Source organism: Hirundo rustica, chromosome 4, assembly GCF_015227805.2.
Source record: "Hirundo rustica isolate bHirRus1 chromosome 4, bHirRus1.pri.v3, whole genome shotgun sequence".
In the NCBI taxonomy this organism is placed as follows: domain Eukaryota; kingdom Metazoa; phylum Chordata; class Aves; order Passeriformes; family Hirundinidae; genus Hirundo; species Hirundo rustica.
In genome coordinates, this window is record NC_053453.1 from 34043471 (window position 1) to 34070843 (window position 27373).

The following is a 27373-nucleotide window of genomic DNA, read 5'->3' on the forward strand; positions in this document are numbered from 1 at the left end:
GGAGCTGAAATATCTTGCCTAGCCAAACGTTTTGATTTTTTTCCCCCACAAAATCTTTTCCGAATGTCATCTGTCTTGTCAGTAAATGCAGATTGACATGCTTGTGGACACGACCAGACTTCCATGCACTGGTGGATCAAACTAGATTCATGATGGTCTACACATCTTGCCACAGGCAGATTAGAGACTTTGCCTGATTAGTGATTAAAACCCACTGCCATGCACTTTTCTAGAAGCTAGGTTCTAACCCTTAAGATATGTATATGTATGCTTAATGGGAGGCTTATCCCTGCATCCAAAATCCATTTGTACTAATGATCCAGTGAGTCATCAAACTGGTATATATGTCTTGGCTTCTTCATTTTGTCTCCTGAAGTTCAATTTTGCATTTTCCCCTTCAGAATAACATTGGATTAATTGGCTGGCATGCAGGAAAGCTTCCTAATGCTATGATTGGAAGTATCTGTGTGCCCAGTCACAGTATGATTGTCCTGATTGTATCCAGTTTTCTTGTAGAGACAAGATGACAAGTAGGAGAAATAATGGGGATATTGAATTCTCATTTTGAGAGCTGGTTATCTTCATCAGCTAAATATTGATGTCTTTCTTAGACATGAATTCTAATTGTTTAAATATTATAGGTAATGCAGTTTAGAGCAATGACTGATTCTCACTGTCTGGCTAAGGAGCAGTTTCTGAAACATTGGTTATAGCTTCTGAGACTTTGGGCAACAGAATGTGTTGTTGGATTAGTTAGTCTTTAAATGATCCAAGAACGATGTGGTGCTATTTGTAAAAGGTGCTCAGGCAAGAGGAGAATATTACAGAGATAATACAGCTATTTCTGTATTTAAATATTGCTGTTATAGTCCCATTGGTACAATCTGTACACCTAGGGAGACTAATTGATTTCAAATTTGATGCTTTAACCAGTAAATCATCATCTCCAGCTGGCACTGAAATAAAGTGATTTGCATCATCTACATCAGCAGGGAAGTGTCACCTTTGTTAAAAAAAGAACCACCAACACACAGACTTAATTATCTATTCAGAATGCAAGCTAACAGCTCAAATGTAGTGACTTTTCTCCAAAACCCAAGCAGATATTTAAAGAGGCATGAACAAAATCACACTTCTCTGAAAGCTTAACAGTGACTTCTAAAGATAGTTATAACTCATTTTAAAAAAAACGCTTGATTCTGTGTTTTATACTGTGTATCTTTTATATAATTAGCTTTACTGTTTATCTGTTGCCAGTTTTCTTTCTTCATAATGTGACTGAGAAACACATCTTTTTAATAAAGGAGAAAAATGTTTCAAAGCTAGAGTTGCTGGCAGGTAGACTGAGACTTCTGGTAGTTTGGCCTTTGAGCCTGACTAATGTTGTGTGATAAATCTGCTCTCCTTCCACAGAAATGCTGAGTGGTTTAGGTTATGAAAGCTATCATTATTTCAAATGCTTTTCTTCTTGTCAATCAAACCACTAGTTTGAGAATCTCTATGAAACCCTTTTAACATGCTCTTAGGCCAAATAGCACTGGAGAATGCATCTAATAAAGTGATTTTTAATAGCTTCTTTTAACTATTTAGTGCATGGTATATTACTTGTAAGTGCTGTTGCAATGTAGATTCATAGAAAAGGCTGTTATTTTAGCTGTGGATGTTCAGTGTCTCCTTTCCAGAGAGTGAGAAACAGAAACTGTGCAGCATGCTTGCTTGTGCTGCTGCTGGGGCTGTCGCTGAGCAGGACCTCAGCCTGCCCTGGCACTGACATGCTGTCAAACTCTTTGCTCTCCCTCTGCTCCATGGTCTGATACTGCTAGTCGGACTCCTTCCAAGGACAGCTTTTTGAAAGGGGCAGCAGGACTATCTGTATGTGTCCAGCTGTAGGCCCGAGTACCAGGTGAGAAGACTCTTCCGCGGACATTTAACTCGTTTCATTCTGGGGAGAAGTGTCAGCGTTGCCGCCTGTTAACTGGCGTCAGGCGAGCCGTGTCCGCATTGCCCGTGTCGGGTGGTCCCGTACAGCCCGGGGGTTGTGCAGCTGTCCCGAAGCCCTTTGGCACAGCCCAGCCCCACCACTGCCGCCGGGGCTCCCTTTATTTCTAACCAAAGCCGCTGCTCCCCTCGCTCGCTGCATTCCAGGTGGTGCTGGAGGAGGAGGAGAGGCTGCTGGTTTATTCAGGCAGTGATGCTAGAACTGTGGGCGGGAACAGCTTTTTTTTTTTTTTTTTTTTTTTTCCCCTTTTTGTCTTTCTCCTCTCCTTGTCCTCCCGCTTCCCTCCGGCACTCGGACTTCGCTGTCTGCAGTGCGGGTGCCATGCCCCCCACCCCGCCGCCCTAGGGCGAGCCCCGGGCACCATGCGGCAGGACAGGCTCACGGGCTCTCTGCGGCGCGGGGGGCGATGTCTGAAGAGGCAGAGCTCGGGCGGCGGCGTGGGCACCATCCTCAGCAATGTGCTCAAGAAGCGCAGCTGCATCTCCCGGACCGCGCCGCGCCTGCTGTGCACCTTGGAGCCAGGTACCCGCGCCGGCCGGGCGAGGCGGCGGCTGCCGCCCCGTAAGCGGCTTAGCGGGGCGGGGGGAGCGGCCGGGGGCCTCCGGGTCGGCTCGGAGAGGAGGAGGTGGTCTGCGGGCGATGAGGGCCGCGGGTAGGCGCGGCGGGGCGGGGGGCAGCGCCCGGGGGCGGCCCCGGCCCGAGGCAGATGCGTCTCTCCGGCCGCCGCCGCGGCAGCCCGGCCGGGCCCGGCCGGCGTGGGGCGCCGCGGTCGCGGCCTGGGGCCGGCGGCGCGGCCGGAGCGCGGAGCTCCCGCCCGGGCTGGGCCGGCCTGGAGCGGGGAGCGGGGCCTGCGAGGTGGCCCCGGGCTGGGGAGCGGCGGCGGCACCGCGGCGGGTGCGAGGCGGCCCCGGCGGGGAGCGGGGCCGGGCCCAGGCGTGAGCCGGGGGCGGCCGGGGCCCTGCGGGGAGGCAGCGCGCTGCCCCTGCCCCGGAGGACTCCTCCTGCTCGTGTCCCGCCCGGCCCGCGGATCCCGGCTCCGCTCTCCAGATCTCCCGGTCCTTTCCTTGCTCCTCCCGCCCGGCGTCGCCGCCTCGCAGCGCTTTTGTGTCGTCTGTCCCTACTGCCTTTCTCCCTCCGTCTCCTCTCCCCCGGGCTCGGCGACTCAGCTTTCTGCCAGTCTCTCCCCGAAGTCTTCTCGAAGCCTCCCCAGACCTTTCCTGATAAACCTGCTAACTCTTGACCTGCCGGAGACCCGTCCTCCCGCCCAGCCTTTGTCTGCGGTAGGGTGTTGTCTAAATTCCTATTCCAAGGGGAAGGCATCAGCTCTGCAGCTACGTTTTCTAGATCCTGCTTCAGTATCAAAATCATTTAAGAACAGGGTGGTCAGCAAACAACGTGTATTTACTCCAGGGAGCTGGGCTCTGAACAGGAGCACAGATGGGTGATCATGACTGAATGCTAGATTCTAGTTGCCTGCCATCAAAATTTTAGATTTTTTAAAAAATGAAATATCAAGAAATTTAAATTCTATTTACCATGTTAGAGCTGTCACTTGTAGCTAAAACGTTGTTGATCTCTTGCCTAATTTTTGGCATTTACAAAGCATGCAAGCCAGAGATCTGAAACATAGAGCGATACATGGAAATAAATAAGAATCAGTTTCCCATTGTACTAGCTGTGTGTGCATCAAGCACACAATGCTCACTGCCTCTGTGTTTGAGATGAGTTTCAGAAGCTGTAATTAATAAGGTCTCGGGTACATTTTGGTACAGATTTATGGGGTTGCTGTTTTCAAGGATATTCCCTGACTTGTAATTCTCAAAGACCCCTGCTCCAACAGTAGTCTGCTATTATCCCAGGTAATGACATTATCTGGATAATGGTGTTTTTGTATTTACACTCTCACAAAGACCTGGGGACATGATTGGAGGCCTAACTATGAATGCCATAGTCCTAAAAATCTCACTGTTTGGGGCATTCCATATTGTTCATTTGTAGGTAAAGACAATAGCCTTGTTCAGGATACATGTTTTTGTAGAGTGTTGGGCATGGAACACCTAATGAGCCCTTAAAAAATATGCTGGATGAAATATTCTTCAGATTTCCTTAGTGTCTGCATTAGCTGTCTCTATTGAGAAGTTTTTTAGACTGGAGATTTTAGATGTGCTTTGATACATCCTAAAGAACTCCAGCTCCTGATAGAAGCGGTTTCATACAGAATTACTCAGAATGTTACCTTTAGAGCTAAGAAGCTAAGAAAGGCTAAGAATCTTCTTGAAACAGCAAGCAGCATGAGGTGATAGTTCACATTGACATTTCTCTTTCCTCAAGTATGGAGTCCCACAGTGCACAAAGCTGCTTTAGGCCTTTTTCCTTGTTTATTTTTGATAAAATATTTATTTGCATTCTGTGGGAGAGGTTTCAACAGCTGTGGAGTGCAGCCAAGAACCTATAGTGCTAATTTGCAAGTTTAAAACTGTCTTTATAGCTCACAAATGCTCATCAAAGCACATAATCTTCCTACGCTTTCTTCTGGTTTGATATTTCTGAAAAAATCACAGATTTTGCCCTATCCTTTTGTTTAATGTTGAGGGTGGACTGGGAATTTGATTCCATCACCCAGGTATTTGGCTGACAGTATTTTTCTCCCCTCTTGTGGCTCTTTGTGTGGTTCTGTGTCCATTTTGGTTATGCAGTGGAGGACTGCTAGGGTTTGGGAATCCTAGGGATATAGTCTTCCCCCTTACAGCCTTTTCTTGTCAGGAGTTATTGTGTATTTTACACAGGAAAGCTTACAGGAATGTGGTTGGGAGGGGGCATATATTTTCCCCTTTTTAAATTTTAATTTTTAATATGTCTTTTCTGCAGTGGTTTCTGGTGACAGGCTTGGAAGGGCATTGAACAGAGCTTATTTTGGCATTCCCTTACCTTTCAGAAATTTGCCAAGCATGTACCTTTGTGTGTCCTTGTATTCGTGGAGCTAATAATTCCAGTGTGTTCCCAACATATTCCTGCCAATGAGTTAATGTGCTTCTCAGCTATGAGGAATTAGTTGAAAGTGTATGAACTGGAGGTGATATTTAATATGTCAAATGACACTACAGCCTGGCTGATTTGATGTGGAAGGGCTGAGTTGTACTGACACTTACAGTAGGAACTATTGCTCTGTGTGTGGTGCATCTATGCCAGGCTGTCCCTGCAGAGGAGCTGGGAAGAAAAGTTCTCTTAAGGCCTGAAGAGAATTTTTTTTTGCAAAAAAAATTGTGTATATGTAATGGAGAGGAATGTGACCCAAAGATGGAGGATTGTGAGGAATGGGAAAATCCAGTGAAAATGGGTGCAGACATGTGGTAGGATTGTATGGGTGTGGGGTACTGAGGGAGGAAGAAACTATTGGGGAGTCTGAGTTAGTTTATGGAGAGAAGACAACTGAAAAAAAAAGGGAAATTATGGAGAAAGGAAGGTTTAAGAAACCAAGAGAGATTGAATTAAGGATAGGCATTAATTTCCTTTAAGCTCTAAAGCTGAGGGACAAATTCCTTGAGCAGAGTGCAGAAACTGCATGTAGCAAGATGAGTCTTGAGCCAGAAATAAGTAATGGGTAATGAGATACTGCTCCCAATTTGCTGGTTGTCTTCCTTGCTCTCTCTGTAGGGTTGCAGCTTTTTTTTCTTTTTTAAACATGCTTACGTGCTGTATTTTTTATAAAGCAACATTGTAATTTCTTGATTTTTAGGAAATACAAATTCTTTAAAATGGATGGGAATGAGGAGCAATTCATATCTGCTCTCGGGTTCGTCCTCCATTGTTCTTCCCCTTCTCTCCCACAAAACTGCTACATCATTTGATTTGGAAAATACTTCTAATGGAGAACAAATAAAGGGACACAGATTCTGTGGCTTTTGCAAGAGGTTGTCATGCATGGCCTGCCCAAGCAGTTCCTCACCATGCTGAAGAGAGTGTGCTGTGTAGTCTGGTGTTACCGTGTGCTGTAATTCTCATTTGCAGTAATTTTCACACCTGTCTTAATTGTTCGCTGTGATTTAATTAAGTTTTGTAGATGGATGATCTCATTTCAGTCTCATTTAATCGAGGGTCTTATTTGAAGGGTCTCATTTCAGTCTCAGGAGGGACATGTACCTTGACTGTAGTGTGAGCTCCCTGGTCATGATGTTCATGTAACTATAGATAGATTTTGCCTTGCTCTGAGATTTTATCTTGCTGTACTTGATCTTTTGAAGACCTGAGAGTATCTGCTTGTGTCTTTCTTAGGAAGTTTCTAAGACGGAGACAAAAGTTATTACTGGGATCTTTTAAGTCTTAGAAAACTGAAATAATTAATATTTGGCTGCTGGGTTGGAAATGAATACATGGTTACTTTGGAAGGCTATTGGTTCTTTGCTACGAGGTAGTGCTAGGTAATATGTCAGCATCTGTTACTTTAACAAAAGGAGTTCTTGGTCATGATGTATTTTAGTATGTATTAGGGTTTTACAGTACTTACTTTTATTTTTTGAGATTGAAGTTCACATTTTCCAATTTCAGCAAATGTGATACAATTTAATCTTAGTAGGTTACAGGCATTGTTACATTGCTTTGAATTATTATGAAAAGATTTATCTATTAGGAGCCCCTGCTGAGTGCCATTGCGTTATGGGAAGGAATACTGATAAACAGTCACTTCCAGGAACAGCTGTTAATCCTTCAATGTTTTTTCATGATGTATCTGTTATATTTTGAAGCCTTTATTTTTCTAGATCTGATCAAGCATGTCTTTTAGATTTGAGGCAGGGAAAGGAAAACACTAATCCCCAGATCTTAGTGATGCAATTCTAAAATGCTAAAGTTCTAAAAAGTGCTGGAGTTTGTGTGAATTTTTTTTTCTTTGTTTCTATTCACTCACTCCACCCCCACCCCCCAAAAAAACCAACCAATAAACAAACAAACAAACCACACGGAGAAGAAGGTTTTGTCTTTAAGTACATATTTATCAGGTAGTAAGGCTTAAAAATTACTTGCCACCACTTCAGTATGCAAATGCTCAAAGGCATTTTACATTCCATAAATAGCAAATGCCACTACAGTTGGATTTTCTGTCAGACTTGTAAGTTTAGACCTCCAAAGAACTGGGTATTGCTGGTGAGTTGATTAGCATGGATATTAACATCCTTAAAACCTTGCAGGATTATAATCTGTGGGTTTTCTGTGTGTGTATATATATTTCTATATTGAAAATGTTTGGCTTCATATTCTGGAAAGGTGAGAAGCTATGCAAAACATAACTGTAAATATGGAACAATACCATTGTATTAAATTATGGAGGGAAAATAAAAGACGACTTCATTCTCTGTGCCAGCAGATGGGAGGGAGGGGATGTGATCTGATGCCGTGTTCAGCACCTGGCTTGTGGACAGCGGCATTTGAAGGACCAACGAATTGTACATTTAAACTGTGAGGTGGAAAGCAAATTAAACATTTTACTGTTGAACATGTTCTGGCATACTCCAGTGCCATGTTGGGATCTGCTTGAGATTCTGGTATTTTATGTAATATTGTATGAACAATTAGTAGGCCTGCTTCGTTACAAGTGAAATAATTTGCTCATATGGCCAAAATAAAATCTAAGCTTAAATAACAATACTGACCAAATGTGCATTATGGTCTGAGGAATTATATAAAAAGAAATTATATTCTGAACAGTAAAATAATTTTAGCACACCAAACTTATAAATTAGTTTTGTCTGACTTAATGTCAAGGAGCTGACATAGATGAAAAGAAACTGTCTCTGCACTTGTATTTTTCTGTGGATGCATATGACAGTTTGCAGTGTACTAGTATAGTTTGTAGAACAGTGAACTATATGACTATTAGTGAAATGAGTTGTGCCAAACGACATCATTAAAAAGCATGTTACTGCATTTTAAAGACATCTTGTCTGTGTACTTGTTAACATGTTCATTTTGAAGGAATCCACTGTGAAGACAAAATTCACCAAAACAGGTTTTGAAATGTAGTTGTTAAAACAGAAAGATAAAAATCTGTGTTCTTGTTTCAATTGTGGGATTTTTGTGTTTGGGGTTTTGTGGCTTCTTTTTGTCTTCTGAGTTAAATGAAATAATGACTTTTTTTTTTTTTTTTTCTTTTCCATTTTGCTTTCTAGGGGTTGATACAAAATTGAAATTCACTCTTGAGCCATCTTTAGGTCAAAACGGTTTTCAGCAGGTGATTTGATTTATTTTTCTCTTGAGTTTGTGAAGGAGTGGGTTCTCTGCAGTCAAGGTGCTTGCCCTAGTTTAGAAGTGCATTTGTCTTCATAATACCAGCATATTATTTGCAATTGCATCAAGAGCTGTTTCATTCGTATTTGGAAAATGGAATAGGCTTTCATTGTTTACTCAGATATTTCCTAAATCCATGTGTCCTAGAATATTATACTTTTGTCACATCATTAAGTAGTTAATCTGTATCTTCCTTGTGAGTGGATTAAGCAGTTAAAAGCTCTGAAATGTGTGCAGTAAAATGAAATGAATGTGCATGTCTGCAAAATAGTAAATGCTGCTATACTGTAGCATTAAACTAATGATGGATATTTTACATTTTTGGATGCTTTTGCTTTAGTGGCATGATGCACTCAAAGCAGTGGCCAGACTTCCTACAGGCATCCCAAAGGAATGGCGGAGAAAGGTAGGTAGATCTCTATTCCTTGTGGGCCATATTGCTTGTAGGTTTCTCAGGAGAGGTGAATTACATCAATATTATCTGTTGGTGGGTTTTATAACAAATATCTGGACCTTTTAAGTTGTACTGGGGATTTTTTCCTTGTTTACATTATTCAGTGACAACCTCACAGGGCAGCTGGAAAGGTTGAGGCGACAGGTAAAGATGGTGTTTTCAATAGTTGGGTTCTTTCTGCTTGAGGCTTACGTAACTTATTCTGGTTAACAGAATAAGTAGCGATAATATCTAGCAGATATTATTGCTTCATTCTGTCAGTCTCAAGAAATTGCACTGGTGAAATTGCCCCCACAGCTGAAGATAACTAAAAGGAGAACATATCTGCAGTGTAGTCTGTCACACACCCGAAGGTGACGTTGATAGATGCTTAATGCTGACAAGAATGCTCACAGATACAGTTCTTGGATTGCCAAAATTAGGGAAGTTCAGAGTCAGGAGTGATGTAGAATGGCAGAGTGCACCATTAACGGGAAATTGCACTGAGTTAGTATTGTAGGAAAGGCTCCATTGGGATTTTGCTAGACTTACTTTATTGCATTCGTCAATGTTTGAAGTCCCCTAGTATAAAAGGAGGCATGTCTATTATTTTTTTCTTTAAAACTGAGTCACACAATCTCAGCTTTAATAACACAGGTTTAATAAAAATAATATTTTTAAGATTTATAAAATGCATATAGTTCCACATATTTCTGATGCATCAGCTTAATTTCCTTTTCCTGTTTTTGCTGTCTTTCCAAACTGAACTGTACCTCTTTACAAATGTAAAACGGGAGAGGGTAGAGAAGACTTTGTGGCATTGTTTTCCTCACACCACATGAATTTATTTTTAATCTACAACTTCAATGAATCATTATACCCATCTAACAGCCTTTTTTCTTTCGTGAAATATTCTTTTTCCACACTCCAGAAAGCGTCTCAGACACTTTTCTGTGGTACATGAGTGGCAGAGGTCACAGAATCACAGAAGGGCTGAGTTTGAATGGGACCTGTGGAGGTCATCTGGTCTAATCCCTCTGCCCAAGCAGGACCACACACAGCTGGTTGCCAAGGACTGTGTCCTGGTGACTTTTGAATATCTCCAAGGATGGAGATTTCACATCCTCTCTGGGGAATCTGTGTCAGTGCTCAATCACCCTCACAGTGAAAATGTGTTCCTTGATGTTTGAGGAGAACCTCCTGTGTTTCAGTTTGTGCCCATTATCTCCAGTCCAGTCACTGGGCAAGGATAAGAGCCTGGCTTAATCCTCCTTGCAGCCTCCTTTCAGGTGTTTACACACATGGTAGGATTCCCCCATAGCTGCCTTTTCTCTGTTTTGAATTATCCCAGCTCTCTCAGCCTTCCTGAATAGGAGAGAAGCTTTGCAATTGAGTGTCCCCAGCATATACTGGTGCTTGGGATTGTTCCTCCGCAGAGGGAGGATTTTGCACTTCTCCTTGTTGAACTTTATGAGGTTCTTGTCAGACCGTTTTTACATCCTGTCAAGGTGTCCTTGGGCTTATCAGCCACTCCTCCCAGTTCTGTGTAATTAGCAGACTTGTGTGTGCTCTGCCAAGTCATCCAACTCAGATCTGTCTTTCTTTTTTGCTCTGCCCATCTCTGTGTTTGCTCACATGTGACCACATGATGCTAACCAAAGAAGTAGTAGTAAGAAAAGAGATGTCTTTTTACTGCCATTCCCCAGTTTCACAGGGATTTTAAGATAGATACCAAAATAGAGGAAGTATTTTGTTGTGGCAGCATGCTGATTGCCTCATTTGCTGTCAACAAAAGGAGCAGGTTGACATCTGCATTATTGTTGTGGCATGTGACATTTCGTTGCTGGGGCTGGCAGAGGTAAAGAATCCAGTCAAACAACATCAGTAGGATGTCAGTAGTGCTGAGGCTGTTGGGAGGCAGAACGGTGGCATTCCTCCACATGGGTGGCTTCGCAGAAGTGTGGGAGGGGACATTTAAATGCAGAAAACATGAGATTCTGGGAGTTGTCTATAAATTCCTTCATCATGCAGCTATCTAAGTGTTTAAATCTGTGGGAAGTGTCTAAATTGCTTTTCTCACTTGAGTGAATTAATGACTGATATAAAACTTGACCAGTTTGCTTTCATGATTTCTTTCAGTTTCCTGAAAAAAAAAAGGTCCTTTATTGTTACTTGTTGTCATTGTACGATCTGTCATGTGCCTTTCATGGTTCAGGAAGTTTTCAAATCTTTAATAAAGGTCCACCCTTTGTCTTGGATACACATGCATAAATCTGCTCTGGCATTTATCAGGCTTTCAAAGTAATGAAAATGTTTGTTTCAGAACACCCTGTAGCACCAACAGTTTAGAAAGCCCTCTTGTAAGAGTAAGTTGTTCTAATCCAAGTCATGCTTTCAGATCAATACCAAATGGTGAATACAAAATGCTATTTTTCGGCAGTCATCAGAAGAGAGTTCTGATGAAGAGAAGCATCAGCACTGCTAGATTTCTTTCGTGAGTTTCCAGATGTATCCATGGTTGAGTTTGTGGAAAGCTGGCAGCAGTGTTATCCTTTTATAAAACTCTTTGTTAGTTATGAGGCTAGAAGGTCTGAACTGACAGAGGGTCCTTACCTTGTGTTTCCATCTGGGAGGGCCCCTGTGAATTCAGTGACAGCTGACTTGCATCTCTGTAAGCAGTCCACAGATCTGGATGCTTAATGCTGACTATTTCCTTCCTTTCTGTTTTAGGGAGCAAGGTATTTAAAATAATAGCTTTGCAAAAATTGTAGCTAAAATCCTCTTCTGCATATTTCAAGTCTAACAGCAGATCACGTATGGCTGATAAGGTTCATCTAACAATATGTATCAAGACTTTGTTTTATCAGAGAAATAACTAAATTTGCTGTATGTATTTCTAGGTTTGGTTGACCCTGGCTGATCAGTACTTACACAGCATAGCCATTGACTGGGACAAAACCATGCGTTTCACATTCAATGAAAGAAGTAATCCTGATGATGACTCCATGGGCATCCAGATAGTAAAGGTAGCCAGCTAATTTGTTATTTTTTTCTAATTTTTTAATGAAAAGTCAACATTTGAATTTGGATTTATTTTCATCTCTGCAACTGCTTTAGCAAAAATTGTACCTTAATTCTCTTTGGAATGAATTTTTTTGGGGGGTGGAGGCTGTTTTGGTTCTTTTGCCCTAGTCTGGTTAGTGTTAGCTGGGAAAAAAAGCTATTTCTGGGAGTTTTTCCCTTCAGTTCTACTATTTATTTATTTGTTTGTTTGTTTGTTTGTTTGCAAAAGTACTGGAGTTTAATGAAGAAAAAGGAACGAGTGGGTTTTTTCCTTCTCTGCAAATAAACACAAATGTTTTCTGGGAGTAAAAGCATGTTTTAAAATACAGCAAATGAGCATTTTTTTCAGTTGTTTTACAGGAGTGAAACACATTTACCTATTTGTATTTCTCAGCTGATTAATGTTTAATATTTAAAGCAACCAGACATTTTGTACATTTTGCCTTTCACTTATAAATGACATAAATTTCAAAGGCAGTTTCTGGCTTGTATGTTTTGAAAAGTCAGTTATCTACTAGTGTTTTTATACTTTGATAGAAACGGTTGCTTCTTTTTTTGTTCAATTAAGCAGCTGTTGTGTCTTGCCCGTTTGAAACCTAGAGATCTGTTAGTATCTTCTGTGGCAATGCCTTATGAACATCTTTTAGGGGACTTGTTTACTTAAGAGCTTGCTGAAACTATTTCTTTTGGGTAAGCTAAAGGTTTAACAGATTAAAAAAGAAACGTCATCAGCTTTGAGAGTATGTACTCAGAAGGTGGAGGTAGAAGGAAAACAGGGACAGGCAAGAGAACTAACCAGGGACTGAAAATACACATCTTTTCTCTGCTTGTCTTGTCATTTTTATTTTTATTTCTTTTTCCTTTAAAGGACCTTCACCGAACTGGCTGCAGTTCTTACTGTGGCCAGGAGGCAGAGCAAGATCGAGTGGTATTAAAACGTGTTTTGCTGGCTTATGCCAGGTGGAATAAATCTGTTGGCTATTGTCAAGGATTTAACATACTAGCTGCACTTATTCTGGAAGTAATGGAGGGCAATGAAGGGGATGCCCTGAAAGTAAGTAAAAAAATTTTTTTTTCAGTGTTGAAGATTGCTTTTAGTTAGTGAACTGTAGAATAAACCAATGTGTGAATTTTGGAGACAGCCTAAGAGAGCAGGACTCAAAAGAGTTAGCTGATTTATATTGGTGATTTTTTTATTTTGTTATTCTATCTGAGCTAAAATGAATAGTTTAAATGTTTGTTATTTTTTTTTTTTAATAAATGAGACCACTGCTACTTACTGTAGGCTATCTTATCCCCTAATCCCAAATCTGCTTGCAAACACCAAAGGTAGCTGAAATATGAAAATTTCATTATCAGCATCTTATGTGGCAGCTCCATGTGAGGCAGTTAATAAATTGGCTACATTTCAAAGCAAATCCTAGGAAAACACTAAATATTCAAAATGAAAGTAAGTCACTTGGAAGCTAATTTCTGGGCTGTGTTAGTCTTACAGTATTTTGTTTTCTTAGATGGTTTTTATTGTAAATAAAATAAAGCTTAATGAAATTTATATTATGTCAGAAAAGGGAAATACAATTTACTATAGGACATGGTTTAAGGTTTGGCAAGATCGTGTGCAGTTTCCTTAAATAAACTTGCTCATATGTATGAGTTGGGGTCAAATAGTAAAAGATGTGACTCTTCAGATACCGAGCTGTTTGTTTTGCCTTAGACAATGATTTAAGTGTCATAAATATTTAAATTCACTCAGAGCTCCTAGAATATAAAGCTTGTGGCAGTAGAGTCCAGCTAGCTGGTATTTAATCCTTCATTCTAAACAGCTGCCTGTAATAGGAAGAAAATACCATTATATACCAACTTTATATCAGAAAGTAAAATTTCCTTTCAATAATTCTTGCTTGAGATTTCCTCAATATTTTTAACTGTAATTTATCACATTTTATTGTGATCTTATACTGTCCAGAAGCTCCCCAAACACATTGTGGTACGTAGGAAATATGATTGCCCAAGGTTTACGAAGTCCAAGTTGACAATAAGAGCTGTGCGCATCCTTACGTGTTGTGTGTTCTTGTGAGTTGTGTCAGGCTCCTTGTGTGGAGGAGACAATGGAATAGAGCCAGACTGCCCCAGAGAGGTAAAGCACTGAAGGCTGTTTGCACCAAAACTGGTCATACCTGGCAAAAATAAGAATGGAAAATAACGTAATTTCTTTTCCAAGCTGCGTGCGTGGCCTTTGCAGGGTTGGAATTTTCCTAGAAGAAGGAGGGTAGAGGGGAAGGGCAAGAACAGAGTGGATGGGAGGAAATAAGAATTTGGTATTAGCATGTGATGGTTTTGTTGTAGTCATTGCCACTGAAAGAAAGCTACAGAGGCCTGTAAAGGTGCCCTCAGGATTGAAGCTATGGGGTAGATGTGTTTGGGTTATTGTAGAGTCTGGGAGTTAGGGGAACAAGGACATACTCAGGTCTTGCCAGTCAGGTCTCATTTCTTGGGAGGACATTGTAAACAAAAGCTCTGTGTCTGGGAAGCATCTCCCAGGGGCTAGGAAACAGCAGGTATTACTGATGCCAAGGGGCTTTAACAGCACAGGATCCAACATGGTAGCTTCAATGATACTTGAGTGTTCACTAGTTAAGGTAAGCATTAAGTTAAATCCCTGGAGTTGCTTCAAAGTTAGCCTACAGAAATTATGGTAAGCAAGAAAATCCCAGCTTGCATGTGTAGAAACTATAAAAGTCTCATAGATACTGAAACTCAACAAAACGCTTCTCTTGCATGCTATTGTATGGAAGTGCTACAGAATCAAATAATAAAAAATAAGTATGTGGAGATGTGTTACAAAGAAAGTATCTATAGCGAACTGGTAAATCCATGAAGTGCTTTTTTAAAAAAGTCTTCTCAAAGCAATTCACATGTTGGTGAAACAGAATGAAATTCAGTGTTGAAAAAGATTTCTGTTCTTTGTACTCTCATATATCAGAGATCAGTGAAGTAATACTAATCAGTGGGAAGGGGGCAAAGGCCTTTATAAAAGGGTGTCTTTAACAAGGGGGTTTATAGCTTATGTTGTAAGGGATTAATGAAAACACAAATAAAATAGCTGTAAGTTAATGTTGCTGTATCAAATTACTCTTCCATTGGTTGAAATATATCTGAACAAAATAAAACATATTTTTACAAGACAGTGAGGTAACCCACTATTCAGCAAAGGTTACCTAAGGTATCTGACAAAATTGCGAGGCTGTAGAAGCTGTTGATTTGCTTGTGTTGACTACTGATCGACATGCTTTAAAACACAGAAGATAAGACTGCTGTTGCCAAAGAAATCTTGCAAGGACAAGTGGCAGTATATGCTCACAAGCAGCTGGGAAAGAAAAGAAAGCTGCAAGACTATTAGGTGGTGCTCTTGGTAGTCCTGTGTCTGATAAGCTGTTTCTGTGGGCATCTTATGAAAAGAGAGGGATTGGAAGGAGGATTGCCTCCTGTATATAAAGGTGCAGTGCTTCTCTCAAGAGTTAAGGTATTTATGAGACATGGTAAGGATATGAGGGAGATGGAGATGAGATGCAGATGGGATGACTGCGTGCAGGCTCTTTGGATGTGGTTAGTAGAGTGGCCATAGAGATCGTAAAAGATCCTGAAGTGAAGGTCAGTGTCTTTTATTAGTCTGATGTTAAACATCAGCTTCTGCATATTTTTATTGCATTTGTTAATTCTCAAAAGTTTGACAGTATCCATTTAATCTATTACCATCCATGTAGTTGAGATATCTCACTTGAAACAGATGTCTGCTTAAAATGTCTCATGCTGCTTAATTTAGCAACTTTTAAAGTGACAAGATGGAGTGCAGCCTGTGGTAACAAATCACGGTAAAATGTATGGAAAATCTCTTTTTAAAGAACAGTGCCTTGCATTTTGGAGAGGGAAAATAGGGGACTTGCAAGATCAGTCTTCTAAGTTGTGGCATTAACCAGAGAAGGGACAGTGAGACTCCAGCAGTGAAGAATCTCATAAACAGTTGCAGCATCTGAAGTGTCAAAAATTGCTTTTGGCGTGGGTAATGCTGCCAGCTTGGGCATAGCTTACTGGGACATTGATTTCAATAATTTCATGGTTCATAAATTCTGGATAGTTTCAAGAGGCCTTTGCATCTTGAACAGTTGCTGATACCTAGGGCACCTAAAGATACTCAAAGTGATTATATTTTCTCTCCATATTAGTGGAGGTGCCATAAGCATGTGTTGCCACTGTCTCCAATTCATTCTTTAGCGAAGAGAGAAATTTTATTTTTCTGTTTTTCATAGAAAATAACTGCTCTGTTGTTGCTATATTATGTGAGCTTTCTGAGATGTTTAGAGCTCTGTAGCTGAGTTCTCATGGTTTGTACTGTAAACAATTGTGTTTTCCACATTCCTCTCTGATGAGAGTCAACTGATTGACTTCTAGTCTGGCCAGTGGGATGGAGAGGTAGTAACCTTGTTCTCCAATCCCTGGTCATTGTTCAGAATCTATATAATTGAGGTCTTTGTAAACAATAAAGTTCTTCTTTTCTTCAGCCTTCATCTTCATGGAGTCAAGAGATTCTGTGAGTATCTTTTTGTGTCCTCTAGCGACACTCTGTAAGTACTACATGATAGTCTTTCATTTTGCCCACAGATCATGATTTACCTAATTGATAAAGTGCTTCCTGATAGCTACTTTGTCAATAATCTCCGTGCTCTCTCTGTGGATATGGCTGTTTTCCGAGATCTGTTACGAATGAAGCTTCCTGAACTGTCGCAGCACTTAGACACCCTGCAAAGAGCTGCTAACAGAGAAAGTGGAGGTACGTTCAACAGAAAATACTATTCTTGCTTTCAAACTTTGTCTTGCTATTATCTCATCTGAGCACTGATTTAAAAATGCATTTTTATTTTAAGTATTTTAAGTGTTTACATGAGTTTATTCCTTAGCGTATGTATTTTAAATTGTTAAGATCAAATATGATGGCTTCCATTATTGATAACCTTAACATAAATAGGTGGGTACTTCCAGGAAAAAACAAAGGGAAATAATTTGGTCCCACCACTAGCTGCAGACAGAATTGTGCTGACAAGAATATACAAAGCATGGAGTGACAAAATTAACACACAGCTCAGTACAAGGGCTACCTTGGAAAGGTAATTTCTTGCCTTAGCTGAAGATAGGCGTCCTCCTCCTACTGGTCCATGTAGTTTATGGCTCATATAGCCATTCTGGGAAGAGTTACAATGTGAGAGCCAGTGGGGGCTGGTGAGTATTTCTTCACCTGGATCCTTACCAATAAACAGGTGCAAAACTCAGACATACATCTTGGGTTGCTACCTGAAAACTGGCTTTGCACTGTGGTTTCTATTTATTTATTTGTTTGTTTGTTTTTAGGATGGGGTGGGGGGAATGTTCTGGGGAAGGTAGGAGTTTTTTTGTTAGTTTGGTTGGTTAGTTGGTTTCTTTTTCAGTTGGGAAAAAGAAGTGTGCTAAGTGGACACTGAGTTCCACCTTAGAAAAGATCTGCTACTATGTTCCATGTATCTATGCCCAAACTGTATAAAAAGCAAAGGAAATATTTGCTGTTTGAAAGTGTTTTCACAGTCTGGCCTCTTTGGTCATGGCCTTCAGTGCATCAGTTGATACTGGGACGCACAAAGTGTTCTCTGAGCATAAAAAAGTAAAACTGGAGTTTCAGGCTAAAATGCATTTTGTTTGAAACTTAACAAGTATACCAGGATATTAAAATAATAGCTATTACTTTACAGAGACAGTCACGTTCACCTTATCACCATGATAGACTTATGCCATCAGTTGGTGAAAAAAATGCAGCATTTTGTGGGGAAGTTGGTGGGCTTGTTTTTGATAGCAGTTTTTATTTCATATGGCTTTGGGGAAGGAGAAACAGTCTTTCTGATATAAGGGAAAAAAAGTGTGGTGGTGTATTCCCGGGTTTATAGTCCAAAGCCAATGATGCTGCTTAGTTTTTTGCAGTGCACTGGAATGGAAGGTGACTATGGAATTTTTCTATTTTCCATTTCTTAGCTTATCTTTGGACAGCTGAAGGCTAAGTATGTTTTGAGCACAAAAAGAGGTCTGGTGGATTTTAAGCAGTTTATATTCCTTGTAAAATCATAGTAAGTTGCAGTTACTTCAAGTAACTTGTTTTTTGCTTGTTTTTTTAACTTCAGGAGGCTATGAACCCCCACTTACAAATGTCTTCACAATGCAGTGGTTTCTGACGCTCTTTGCCACCTGTCTGCCTAACCATACAGTTCTGAAGATCTGGGATTCAGTATTCTTTGAAGGCTCTGAAATTATACTGAGAGTAGCTTTGGCTATCTGGGCAAAGCTAGGAGAGTAAGTGGTCATTTTTAATCTGATTTTTCTTTTCAGTATGAGCCACGTTTAACTTTTGTTTTCCTTAAGATGTTCTCAATTCTAAACAAGATGCAATCTTTCAGGAGAATGACTGTTTTGAAAAAGCTGCAAAAAGGACCTTTATGGTTTCTTAGAAACATGTGATTCTGACATCATGTCAGAATTGCATGATAATTAATTGACCCTTTTTGCAGAAAATGTCTCCTTGTTGGAGTTGTCTGTGTATATTGTCTTTGTGCTGTGCCAAAAGGTTGAACCTTCCTGAACATAAACCTCTGAAGGAACTGGTGAATACTCTGTGTAAAGACACAGAGGCTTTAGGGTGACCAACTAATTTAGTTGGGTACCTGAAAATGGGGATTTTAATTCCCTCAGTTTCACTTAAGGAAACTTAAGGATTTGAGCCCATTGGCTTTGGCCAGTACAAGAGTTCAGTGTTACTAAGGGAATGACCTTGTGGTATGTGAGTCTTTTCTGTTAAGACCTGAAAATTAATTTTCCTGAAATTCTCTGCTTTTAAGCACACTTGAGCCAAGTTTCTAATATAGTCCTCTATGGCCTTGGAAACGCACCACATGGCCAGAACACAAGAGATGGTTAGTTCTTTAAACTCCTCTGTTGTCAAAGCAAATATTTGCCTTCCAATGAGTTTACAGTGCTCCCAGAGAAATGAGTTTTGTCACTGGCTTCAGTGGGAGGTGTGAGCTCTGACAGGTCAAGCAGATGTTTGTTCAGCTGGAAACATTTTTCAGCTGGCATCAGCAGCTGCATCGATTTTTTTCTTGTGATGCTTGTTAAAACTTATCTTCCTTTTTTCTCTGAAACTGAACCACTGGGATTTATGTTCAGTTCTGCCCTTGGAGGTTTCATTTCCCTTTTTCTTTCTGAATAAATTAGCACTGCAGGCTGGTAGCATTGTAAGAGGATTTGTTTAGTACATTTAATCTGAAGGATAATAATTAGAACAATAATTTCCTGAGAACTTTTTTTGATATTCAGTCCATGAATGAAACTTGCATGAATCATTTGCATTATGATTAAGCTATATGTAGTCACATGCTGTTTTAGATAAAAAGTTCTTCCAGTGGATCTCTATGTACTTAAATGCTGTAATTATGAATGTTACAACTCATAAGATGATAAAAAGGAAGTTACTACTTTGAAGATTTTATCGTAAAGCTTAAAGAAAAATTTAACATGATTTTAAAAATTGAAAAGAACAGAATCAAGAGGTACATAAGAATGTGTCTAAGACTAAGCTGGTCACACTACACACCTTGTAGCTGTGGAGAATGGGAGAAGGTCTGGTAAAAGATTGGGCACTGTTTATGCTGGGAGGAGATTGTGATATTTTTGTTTCTCTTTGTCCACCATTAGAACTAGAACAGGGGGGATTTGAAGAGGTGGGGTCTGAAATAGTGTTTGTAGTCTCATGATCTTCATACTTCTCAAGATTCATTCTCAAAATGAAAATAGGGTGAGAAGTGCATTTTTAAAATGTGGGTGGCTCAATCGTTACTTGTGTTTTGAGGGAGGCTGATGGAACAGGGAAGTTAAATATAGGTGCAGTGGAGAAAGCAGTATGTGGAGGTCATGAGAGACTGAATGGCAGGTAAGCCAGAAGCTTCAGAAGCTTGTGATAATTGGCTACATACCCATTGTTTCTATTGATTTTTTTTTTTTTTTAGCTACATAATTATTATTTTACCCAAACTCTCTTAAGTTTTCAGTAGGAGTTTCATAGCTCAGTGGTTGTTATGTACAGGTGCTGAAGATCGAGGGAAGCCACTTCTTCTATTGCTAAAGAAAAAAAGCCAGTGTATTTTTTTTTTTTTTCATCATTCCAACACCTGTGTTTTAGAGGAGAGGCTACTATATGTAACCATCAATACAGCTCCTTGAGATATAAGTAAAACTAATTTTTCACTCCGCAGGAGAGATTTTAGCAGCTGTATGTATGTAGAACACCAACTCACTAAAGCATATTGCTCACATTTCTCTTCCTCTAGATGACACTCTGTGTTTAGTGATTCTTTTTTTAGAAATTTAAAGGAAAATGCAGAAGAAATATCCAGTTGAACTCCCCTCCCCAAAATAAGACAAACAAAAGCATACTACCAAAGAAAACAAACAACCAAAACCGACAGAGTTCCCGTCCCTAATTTAGAAAAAGCATTCACAAATTCAATGAGTGAATTTTCCTTCATTCTGCATTATATTAGCTTCGTTCTTCTTTAACACAGTGACATGTGAATGCACCTATGCTTAATTTATTCCTCAGAAATTGTTTCTGGCCAAGTGAATATCTTCCTGTCTGACAAAAAGAAAGTTTAGATATTGAATTTGGCTATTTGGTGCATGGTGAAGGATGAGTGATAAGGTAGTCAAGAAGTCTTTATGCTCCTGTTTTGAGCTGATGAGAGAACTCCCTTGTGCTAATAGGAGGCAAAATGTCTTGATTCTTGTGCTGTAGAAGAATCAAGGGGCAGAGGGAATAAATAGCCTGTCTGCAAATGCATGAATCTGTTATCATGAGGAGTCAGGACAAGAAGCTGCTGCAGCTTTTCCAATGTTGTGTGCACAATTTTATTATTTGGAAGTCTAGGCAGAATTGCAAATAAACATAAAAGTTAAGCTAACAGAAATGTATATTTTATGATGACAAGAAAATCAGTTTTGCTTTGAATATGTAGAATTATACATAAAAATAAAATAAAAACATGTATTTTAATGTAGGCAGATTGAGTGTTGTGAAACAGCAGATGAGTTTTACAGTACTATGGGCAAGCTGACTCAGGAAATGCTTGAAGACAGTCTGATTGACAGCAATGAACTTATGCAGGTGAGTAACTGTGACATAATTTTTTTGTGTTTTCTGTTTGATTTCTTCAGGTATTGATTTCTAACAAATCACATTTTTGTTCAGATACTGCAGAAACCTAAATTCTACCAAGAATAAAAGTTTCAGAAAGCTGGGTTGAGCTAGCATGTCAATGTAACAAGTAGATGACATGCAGTTAGAGCTTATTTTATGTATTAAATGCAGAGAACCACTAGGCTTCATTTAATAAAAATGGATTCTATGTTGACAGCTGAAAGTCTTTTGTGATATAATGCTCAATTTCATTTACACAAGTAAAATGTAGAATCTTTTAGGAGTCACCATTTTTAGGGTGTTCTTTTGCTTTATTTTTATGTTTCGGTCAGGTTTTTATTACACTGTGTCGTTTCTGTTCTGCAGACACTGTGGGAAATAAGTTTATGAAGTGCGACTTGTATAAAAAGTCCTTCATGATTTAAAAAAACCCCAAACACCATGAACAGTCAGTAGTTTACTGTAAGCAAAGACATTTGAAGATGATTGCAGTCTCTGAATTCTTAAAGCACATGTCATTGTATGAGAACAAAACCCCATATTGTTCTGGGAAAGGCAAGGGCCTTTAGTATAGCTGATACAATTTATTTATTTACTGTTACACTTATTCTTGTGCTATTTTGAAGGTGTTGTCTACTTAGATGATTTATAAGGACTTCATGCTACTGTTCTAGAACTTTCCTTTTGATGAGTTAGAGCAGAGTGATCAAATTGGTGCAAGTACAGAGAACATAATTCACCCGAAACTTTGTACCTGACTTAAGGGAAGGAAAAATGCCAGCCTGTGAAGCTACAGAAGTTTAATAACAGTTGTTAGCAGATGACTTCTATTACCTATTGTTGGAAGACTGTGTTAAAATACACTATTTCCAGTTTTATTATTTTGGTCATTGGTATTTTGTCTGATGAGAAAGCTCTAGGAATGGGAGAAGTGAGTGTTGTGGCTTTGTTTTGCTTCAAAAGTGGAAATGCAGCTGGTCAGAGGTACTCACATGCTTTGTAAAAATGGGTTAAGGTTCCTCACAAGACAGTTCAGATAGTGAGGATGTGTAAGGAGGGCAGTACAAGCTGACATCCCATTGTGTTTCAGTTCCTGGTCTCCAGTGTGGTACAAAATCAAGGTGTGGCATTTGTGAACAAGAATAATTTTGGGAAATCTGAAATGGTCTTTTGTGACTCTGGATTTCTTTCTTTGCTGCTGTGTGTAACAGAAGATAAGGGATGGGTAACTTACTGGTTGGAGGGATGGAAGGATTTTTTTGTTTGTTTTTAACTCTTGCAATTACAAATACTAGCAAATTAGCAATCTTTTGTGCTTCAGCAAAAAATGGGCATTTGGCACAATACATATGTGTGTTGATAGTCTCTGTGTGTATTTTGTGGCACTGACAAGAGTGTTAAGGTAGGATGGCATTGCCACTGATGTGGAGAATGTGGCAGGTTTAAGTTCTGTGTATGGAGGAGCAGTGTATCTGGTTTATGTGTGTCCTCTCAGTTGAAGAAACCACAGTATAGTTTGCATGTTTTCAAGTCAAAGGCAGGTGCTGGCAGTGTAGCCATCTCTGAGGTCTCTACCCTTTCCCCTAAGTGGAAAGAATAAAGAACCCTAAGAGTTTACCATCAGGGCATATAAGTGCTACCCTGTATCTGGTTGGAGAAAAAAATTTAAGGAATATGAACTATTGCATTAATGAAAAGGCTGCTTGAACATGTTGTTTTTTTAAATTACTTTAAGCTTTTTCAGATAAGTCATCCAGAGATGCTTTGTTTTAATTTTTTTTTTCTTTTCTCCTAATAAAAATCAGAATGATGAATTTACGTCTAATACTTTTTACAAGATGGCTCAAGGATTAGTATCCTACTGTGGGGAAAGGATTAATATCCCACTCTGCCTTCCCTACACATTTCAGTGGAGCGCACTGGTGGCAATCATCTCACTTCTCTTTAGACTTGTGTAACACTTATATTTGCATCTAAACTACTTGTCCAGGCTCTTAAGCCAGAATAACAGGCACTTCTCAACCACTAGAAAACAAATTGTGCTCTAAGAGCCTTGTTTCTTTTGGGAGTTAAAGGAGGGAGGTACAACTGATCCTTCAAGGGAAGTGTTGACAGCAAATGTCTAAAGTAGAACAGGGGACTCATGTCCTCATTCTCTCCACCAGCATGTATAGTTGCTGCAGTTTTATCCCTCCCATGCAGACAGTACCTATAGTTAGGATGGGAGCCTTAAAGCTTTTGCAGATTTGGTCATTATGGTGGCAAATTTCCTAACATTTTACTGAGGAGAGCATGGAGGCATTGGAGGAGCAAGCCAACCTGGAGTTTCTTCCTTTCCCAGATTGAACAGTTTGGGTGAATAAAGGGTAAGTGCTGTTCACATCGGATTCTAGACTGGGTATGTATTGGTTCCAATATGGAGACAGAAGGCTGTACATCAGGTGTCTGCAGATATTCTAAATAGAGTGTGCTAGACTGAGTCTGTGCTTTCATGCCTTTGAGAAAGTGAGCATTTTTACAAGCAGCTGAACTAATTCAGTTTGTACACCCAGAAATATTGCAGCACAGAGGAGATGAGAAGCCAGCTGGAGGAGAGGCATCCTTTTGTATTTACGTAGAATGGAGGGGAATGATCCTTCTGTGCTACTCCAGCATTTTGAACTATCTTTCCTAGGCAGTTACCCTGATTGGATGGTGTTCACTATTAACTTTCTACTTGAGTAGCACTTTTCCTGTTTTCTTCTGGGCTTGTTTTTGCTTTTTGTTTTGTTTTGTTAGTAAAAGTGAAAAGAAAGAGGAGCATTAAACCAGTGAGGGGTAGCTATGGAGATAAGGGTGTTTGATAAGTTGACTGGCTTACCCTGTTTGGGAGCCACAGCCCATCACGTCCCATATAGTGTTCTGCTGAGGGTGTAGACAGCTCTGCATTTTTAGAGTAAGGCAAAGGATTGTCAAATGATTTAATGTGAGAATAGAGGGGTTTTGTCCTTGTCTTTTTTCTTGTTCCCAGGATCTGTCCCTTATTTAAATAAGATGCTAAGTTTGGCTGCATCATGCTTTTGTGAGTAAATTTGCCTCTGGGACAGTTCCCCAGAAATAACCAAATGGCATCCAAGGTTGTGTAAAAACTAGAAAAAGAATGCTTTGACTCTGAATTATTGCTGGGAGGATATCAGAGGTATCAGTTGACAATATTTTTTTTAATTTCCAGCAGAACTTGCCCTGGCATAAAATTCATTTTGTGGACCTCTTAGCCAGGTGATAAGCAAGGCCTGCAGTTATAATCTGATAACAATAATTAAGCTACAATATGTATGCTAAATGAAAGAAATTGTAGAAGATGTGGAAGAGATACAGATTGGAGACAGGCAAAAACTTAAAGCCTAATCTGAAACAGTAGGTGCAAGGAGTAGATGGAGGAATTGGAGTTGACTGTTTCACTTCAAGGGTAACCAGCATATGGAACAAGTTACCTGAGAAGGACAATGACATAAAGAGTAGAAATAAATTCCAGACAGACCTCTGGAGACAGTTGAAACATATGGGAAAAAAAACCAAAAAAGCCCTAACAGGAAAGTATGATGGAGATCAAACAAGCAGGCAGATGTGTTGGGCTGGAGGTAGGTCATTCTCCAGATCATAAAATTCCTTTGTCTGGTGGACGAATGGGAAGTCACTGTTCAGGCCCTAGAGAATATTTTCCTTTCACAGTAGCATTGTAGTTCAATGAAGTGGCAAAACTTCAATTCATGCTCTGGATTTTTGAAGGCACCTTCCTTTCTTTAGAGTCTGTGCACAGCTCGAACTGTAAAAGCATTCTCACACAGAAGCCTGTTAGGGTGCACTATGGCCCTGTCGCTGACTCAGACAGGAGTGTCCTTCCTGCTCCTCAGTGTCACATCACTGCCACTAACAAAACTTTTTTCCCTCTTTATGTCAGGAAATGTCTAGTGCTGAATCCATGTTTGCAGTTTTTCTTAGTGTATTTAGCATAGACAAGGCATGGTTCAAGAATGGGTTATGTAGAAACTGTTCAGAATTTCCTTTAATCTTAATTGAGATCATTTGCCTTCAGATGAAAATGACACTGACTTAATAGCACAGGAAAAAAATACGTAAGTGAAGATTTACTGTCATAGGTAATGAGAAAATTTTATGTTGCTGTCTTTCAAAAGATATTTAATTTTTAGGGTGTGGAAAAGCTTTAATATTTCAAAGAAACTATGGTAAATTATTTTTTTGGTTTTGTTTTTTCCTTTTGATATTGAGACTCAGAATGAACTATTTGGCAGTTATTTGAAAATTCTGAAGAGTGAACAAAAGCAGGGGGGGAAAAAAGCAATTAAGTATGTAGGAAGAAATCAGCAGTGATATTGCAATGAATATGTATCTTTATGCCAGGTTGGCTGGTGACCTACAGAAAAAATAATACTGAAAGGAAATGCATTTGCAAGTATGTATCTTTTTAAACTCTAAGTATTGATGTAAAGAAAATCTGTTAGCATTTCGATGACCTTGTTTTAGAAAAACAACTACCTTTACGCTGCCTAACCCTACCTTTAGCCTCAAAACCAACCAGCAGTCAAAACTAGAAACTGAAGGAAGAAAACTTGGATAATGTTGGATCCTTCCTCTTTAGCTATTATTTTTGTGCTGGTGTGATTTCCTTCACACAAGCTCTTGAGTTTCTCAGGTGAAATAATGAGTCAGGTAACAGTCCACATCGATGAGGATCTGCCTCTTCCTATCTATGCTAGTGCTAATACTTTGTTGAATTCTTGAGCAAAAACTTAGGTCTTCTGGAGAGATTCCCAAATCCTAAATGATGCATTCATTTAAGTGAAATCATAATTGGAGGAGGATTTCCAGTGTTCTGGCAAGAAGAGGTTGACAATAATTATTAAATCAGTAAAGTATCCTACAGCTCATATTATCAGTTCCTTATTTTTTTAACTGAACTGTGTATTTTTCTAGTGAGTCAGTTCTTTATTTTTCTTACAGGAAATAGTGACTGAATCATAAAACTAGACCATTTTCTTGCGGTATGTGCATGTGCAAGGATGTGCAGCCTTTATACCTGCAAGACTGTGAAAGTCTGTTCATGGAAAAATTCTTTTGTGAGACTGTTAATTAAAGCAAAAGTTTTTAAAGTTGCCTCTTTTTTCCCCCTAGACTGTTTACTCCATGGCTCAGTTTCCTTTCCCACAACTGGCAGAATTAAGGGAGAAATACACATACAATATTACTCCTTTCCCTGCAGCAGTAAAATCCACTTCATTTTCAGGGTAAGTTTGAAATGCACTGCTTATGATGTATGGAGTTATTGTTTACCCTCTGCAGATGGTGAAAAGGCGGGTGGATCCTCCCTTGTACACTTCTAAAAGAGATTAAGGTGCTTGGTAATGTTCACATTTAAGAATGTATCCTCCTTACTTCTTATGTTCTGTTTTGACAGAAGGTTAGGCAGAACCAGAGACAGTGATGAAGAAAATGACTTAGATGATGAAGACTCAATTGCTAATGCAATTGGTTGTCTTGGACCATTAAGTGGGTTTTTGGCACCAGAGCTCCAAAAATACCAAAAACAGATGAAAGGTAAAGTGACTTTTTTAATTTTGGAAAACACAGTTAAATCTATATGACCTGGCAGAAATTGTCTGCATCTCTGTCTGTGAAAGCTGCTATGGAAAATGTGTTTTCTTTGCACATAGATGTTACAGCAGGTACCAAATGATTTGCTCTGTGCTTCATGAAGATGTCGTCAAAGCCAGGTTGGAAGGCTGTAGGTGTACAGTGATGGTGTCAGTTAAGGATTTGGCTACTGTAATTAACAACAACCCCATAGTGTTGCCCACACACAAAAAAAGAAGCCTATGTGAAAAAAATTCCACCCTAAATCCATGCTTATTTCTGAGACAGCTGTTAGGTAGTCAGCATTTTCTGAAGGGTGTACCTTTAATAAATGATCTTGATCTTTATTAGCATATGCATGGCTAATACTGGAACCTATCAACAGTGAGTAGATTCTGCAAGTGATTTCACTGCTCTTTTGGCCAAACCTTCAGATTGAATGTATCCAAAATATACAACAAGCTTTAAAAAAAATTGGTGATGGTTTAGGGTGTTCTGACAAAATGTCACTATTTTTCAAATCCTTTCGCGCTGAAATAAAATTTCTTGACAGCATTGTGTGTACAACAGTGCAAATTCTCTATAAGCAGTACAAAATGTTGATCCATACAAGAAAAGCAAAGAACATTTGTGAACTTGCAGCAGCCTTTATGAAATGATACTGGATCAGCAATGATTACACAGTATCTTGGGAGAGGCTATT

General features: G+C 39.6%; 1 protein-coding gene across 4 annotated transcripts in view; it reads left to right on the forward strand.

The window, feature by feature from the left end:
- Positions 1-27373, forward strand: part of TBC1D30 (TBC1 domain family member 30) — a 52963-nt gene that overhangs the window by 20309 nt on the left and 5281 nt on the right. For 2 of the 4 annotated variants that reach the window (XM_040063140.1, XM_040063142.2), the window contains exons 3-11: positions 8161-8222; positions 8619-8684; positions 11612-11737; positions 12643-12828; positions 16434-16602; positions 17975-18143; positions 20901-21006; positions 26212-26324; positions 26495-26634. In XM_040063140.1, coding sequence (XP_039919074.1) covers positions 8161-8222; positions 8619-8684; positions 11612-11737; positions 12643-12828; positions 16434-16602; positions 17975-18143; positions 20901-21006; positions 26212-26324; positions 26495-26634 — 1137 coding nt within the window. Of the gene's footprint in view, positions 1-2270; positions 2522-8160; positions 8223-8618; positions 8685-11611; positions 11738-12642; positions 12829-16433; positions 16603-17974; positions 18144-20900; positions 21007-26211; positions 26325-26494; positions 26635-27373 lie in introns of those variants that run through there. The other 2 variants (XM_040063143.2, XM_040063144.2) reach the window with 2 other exon arrangements.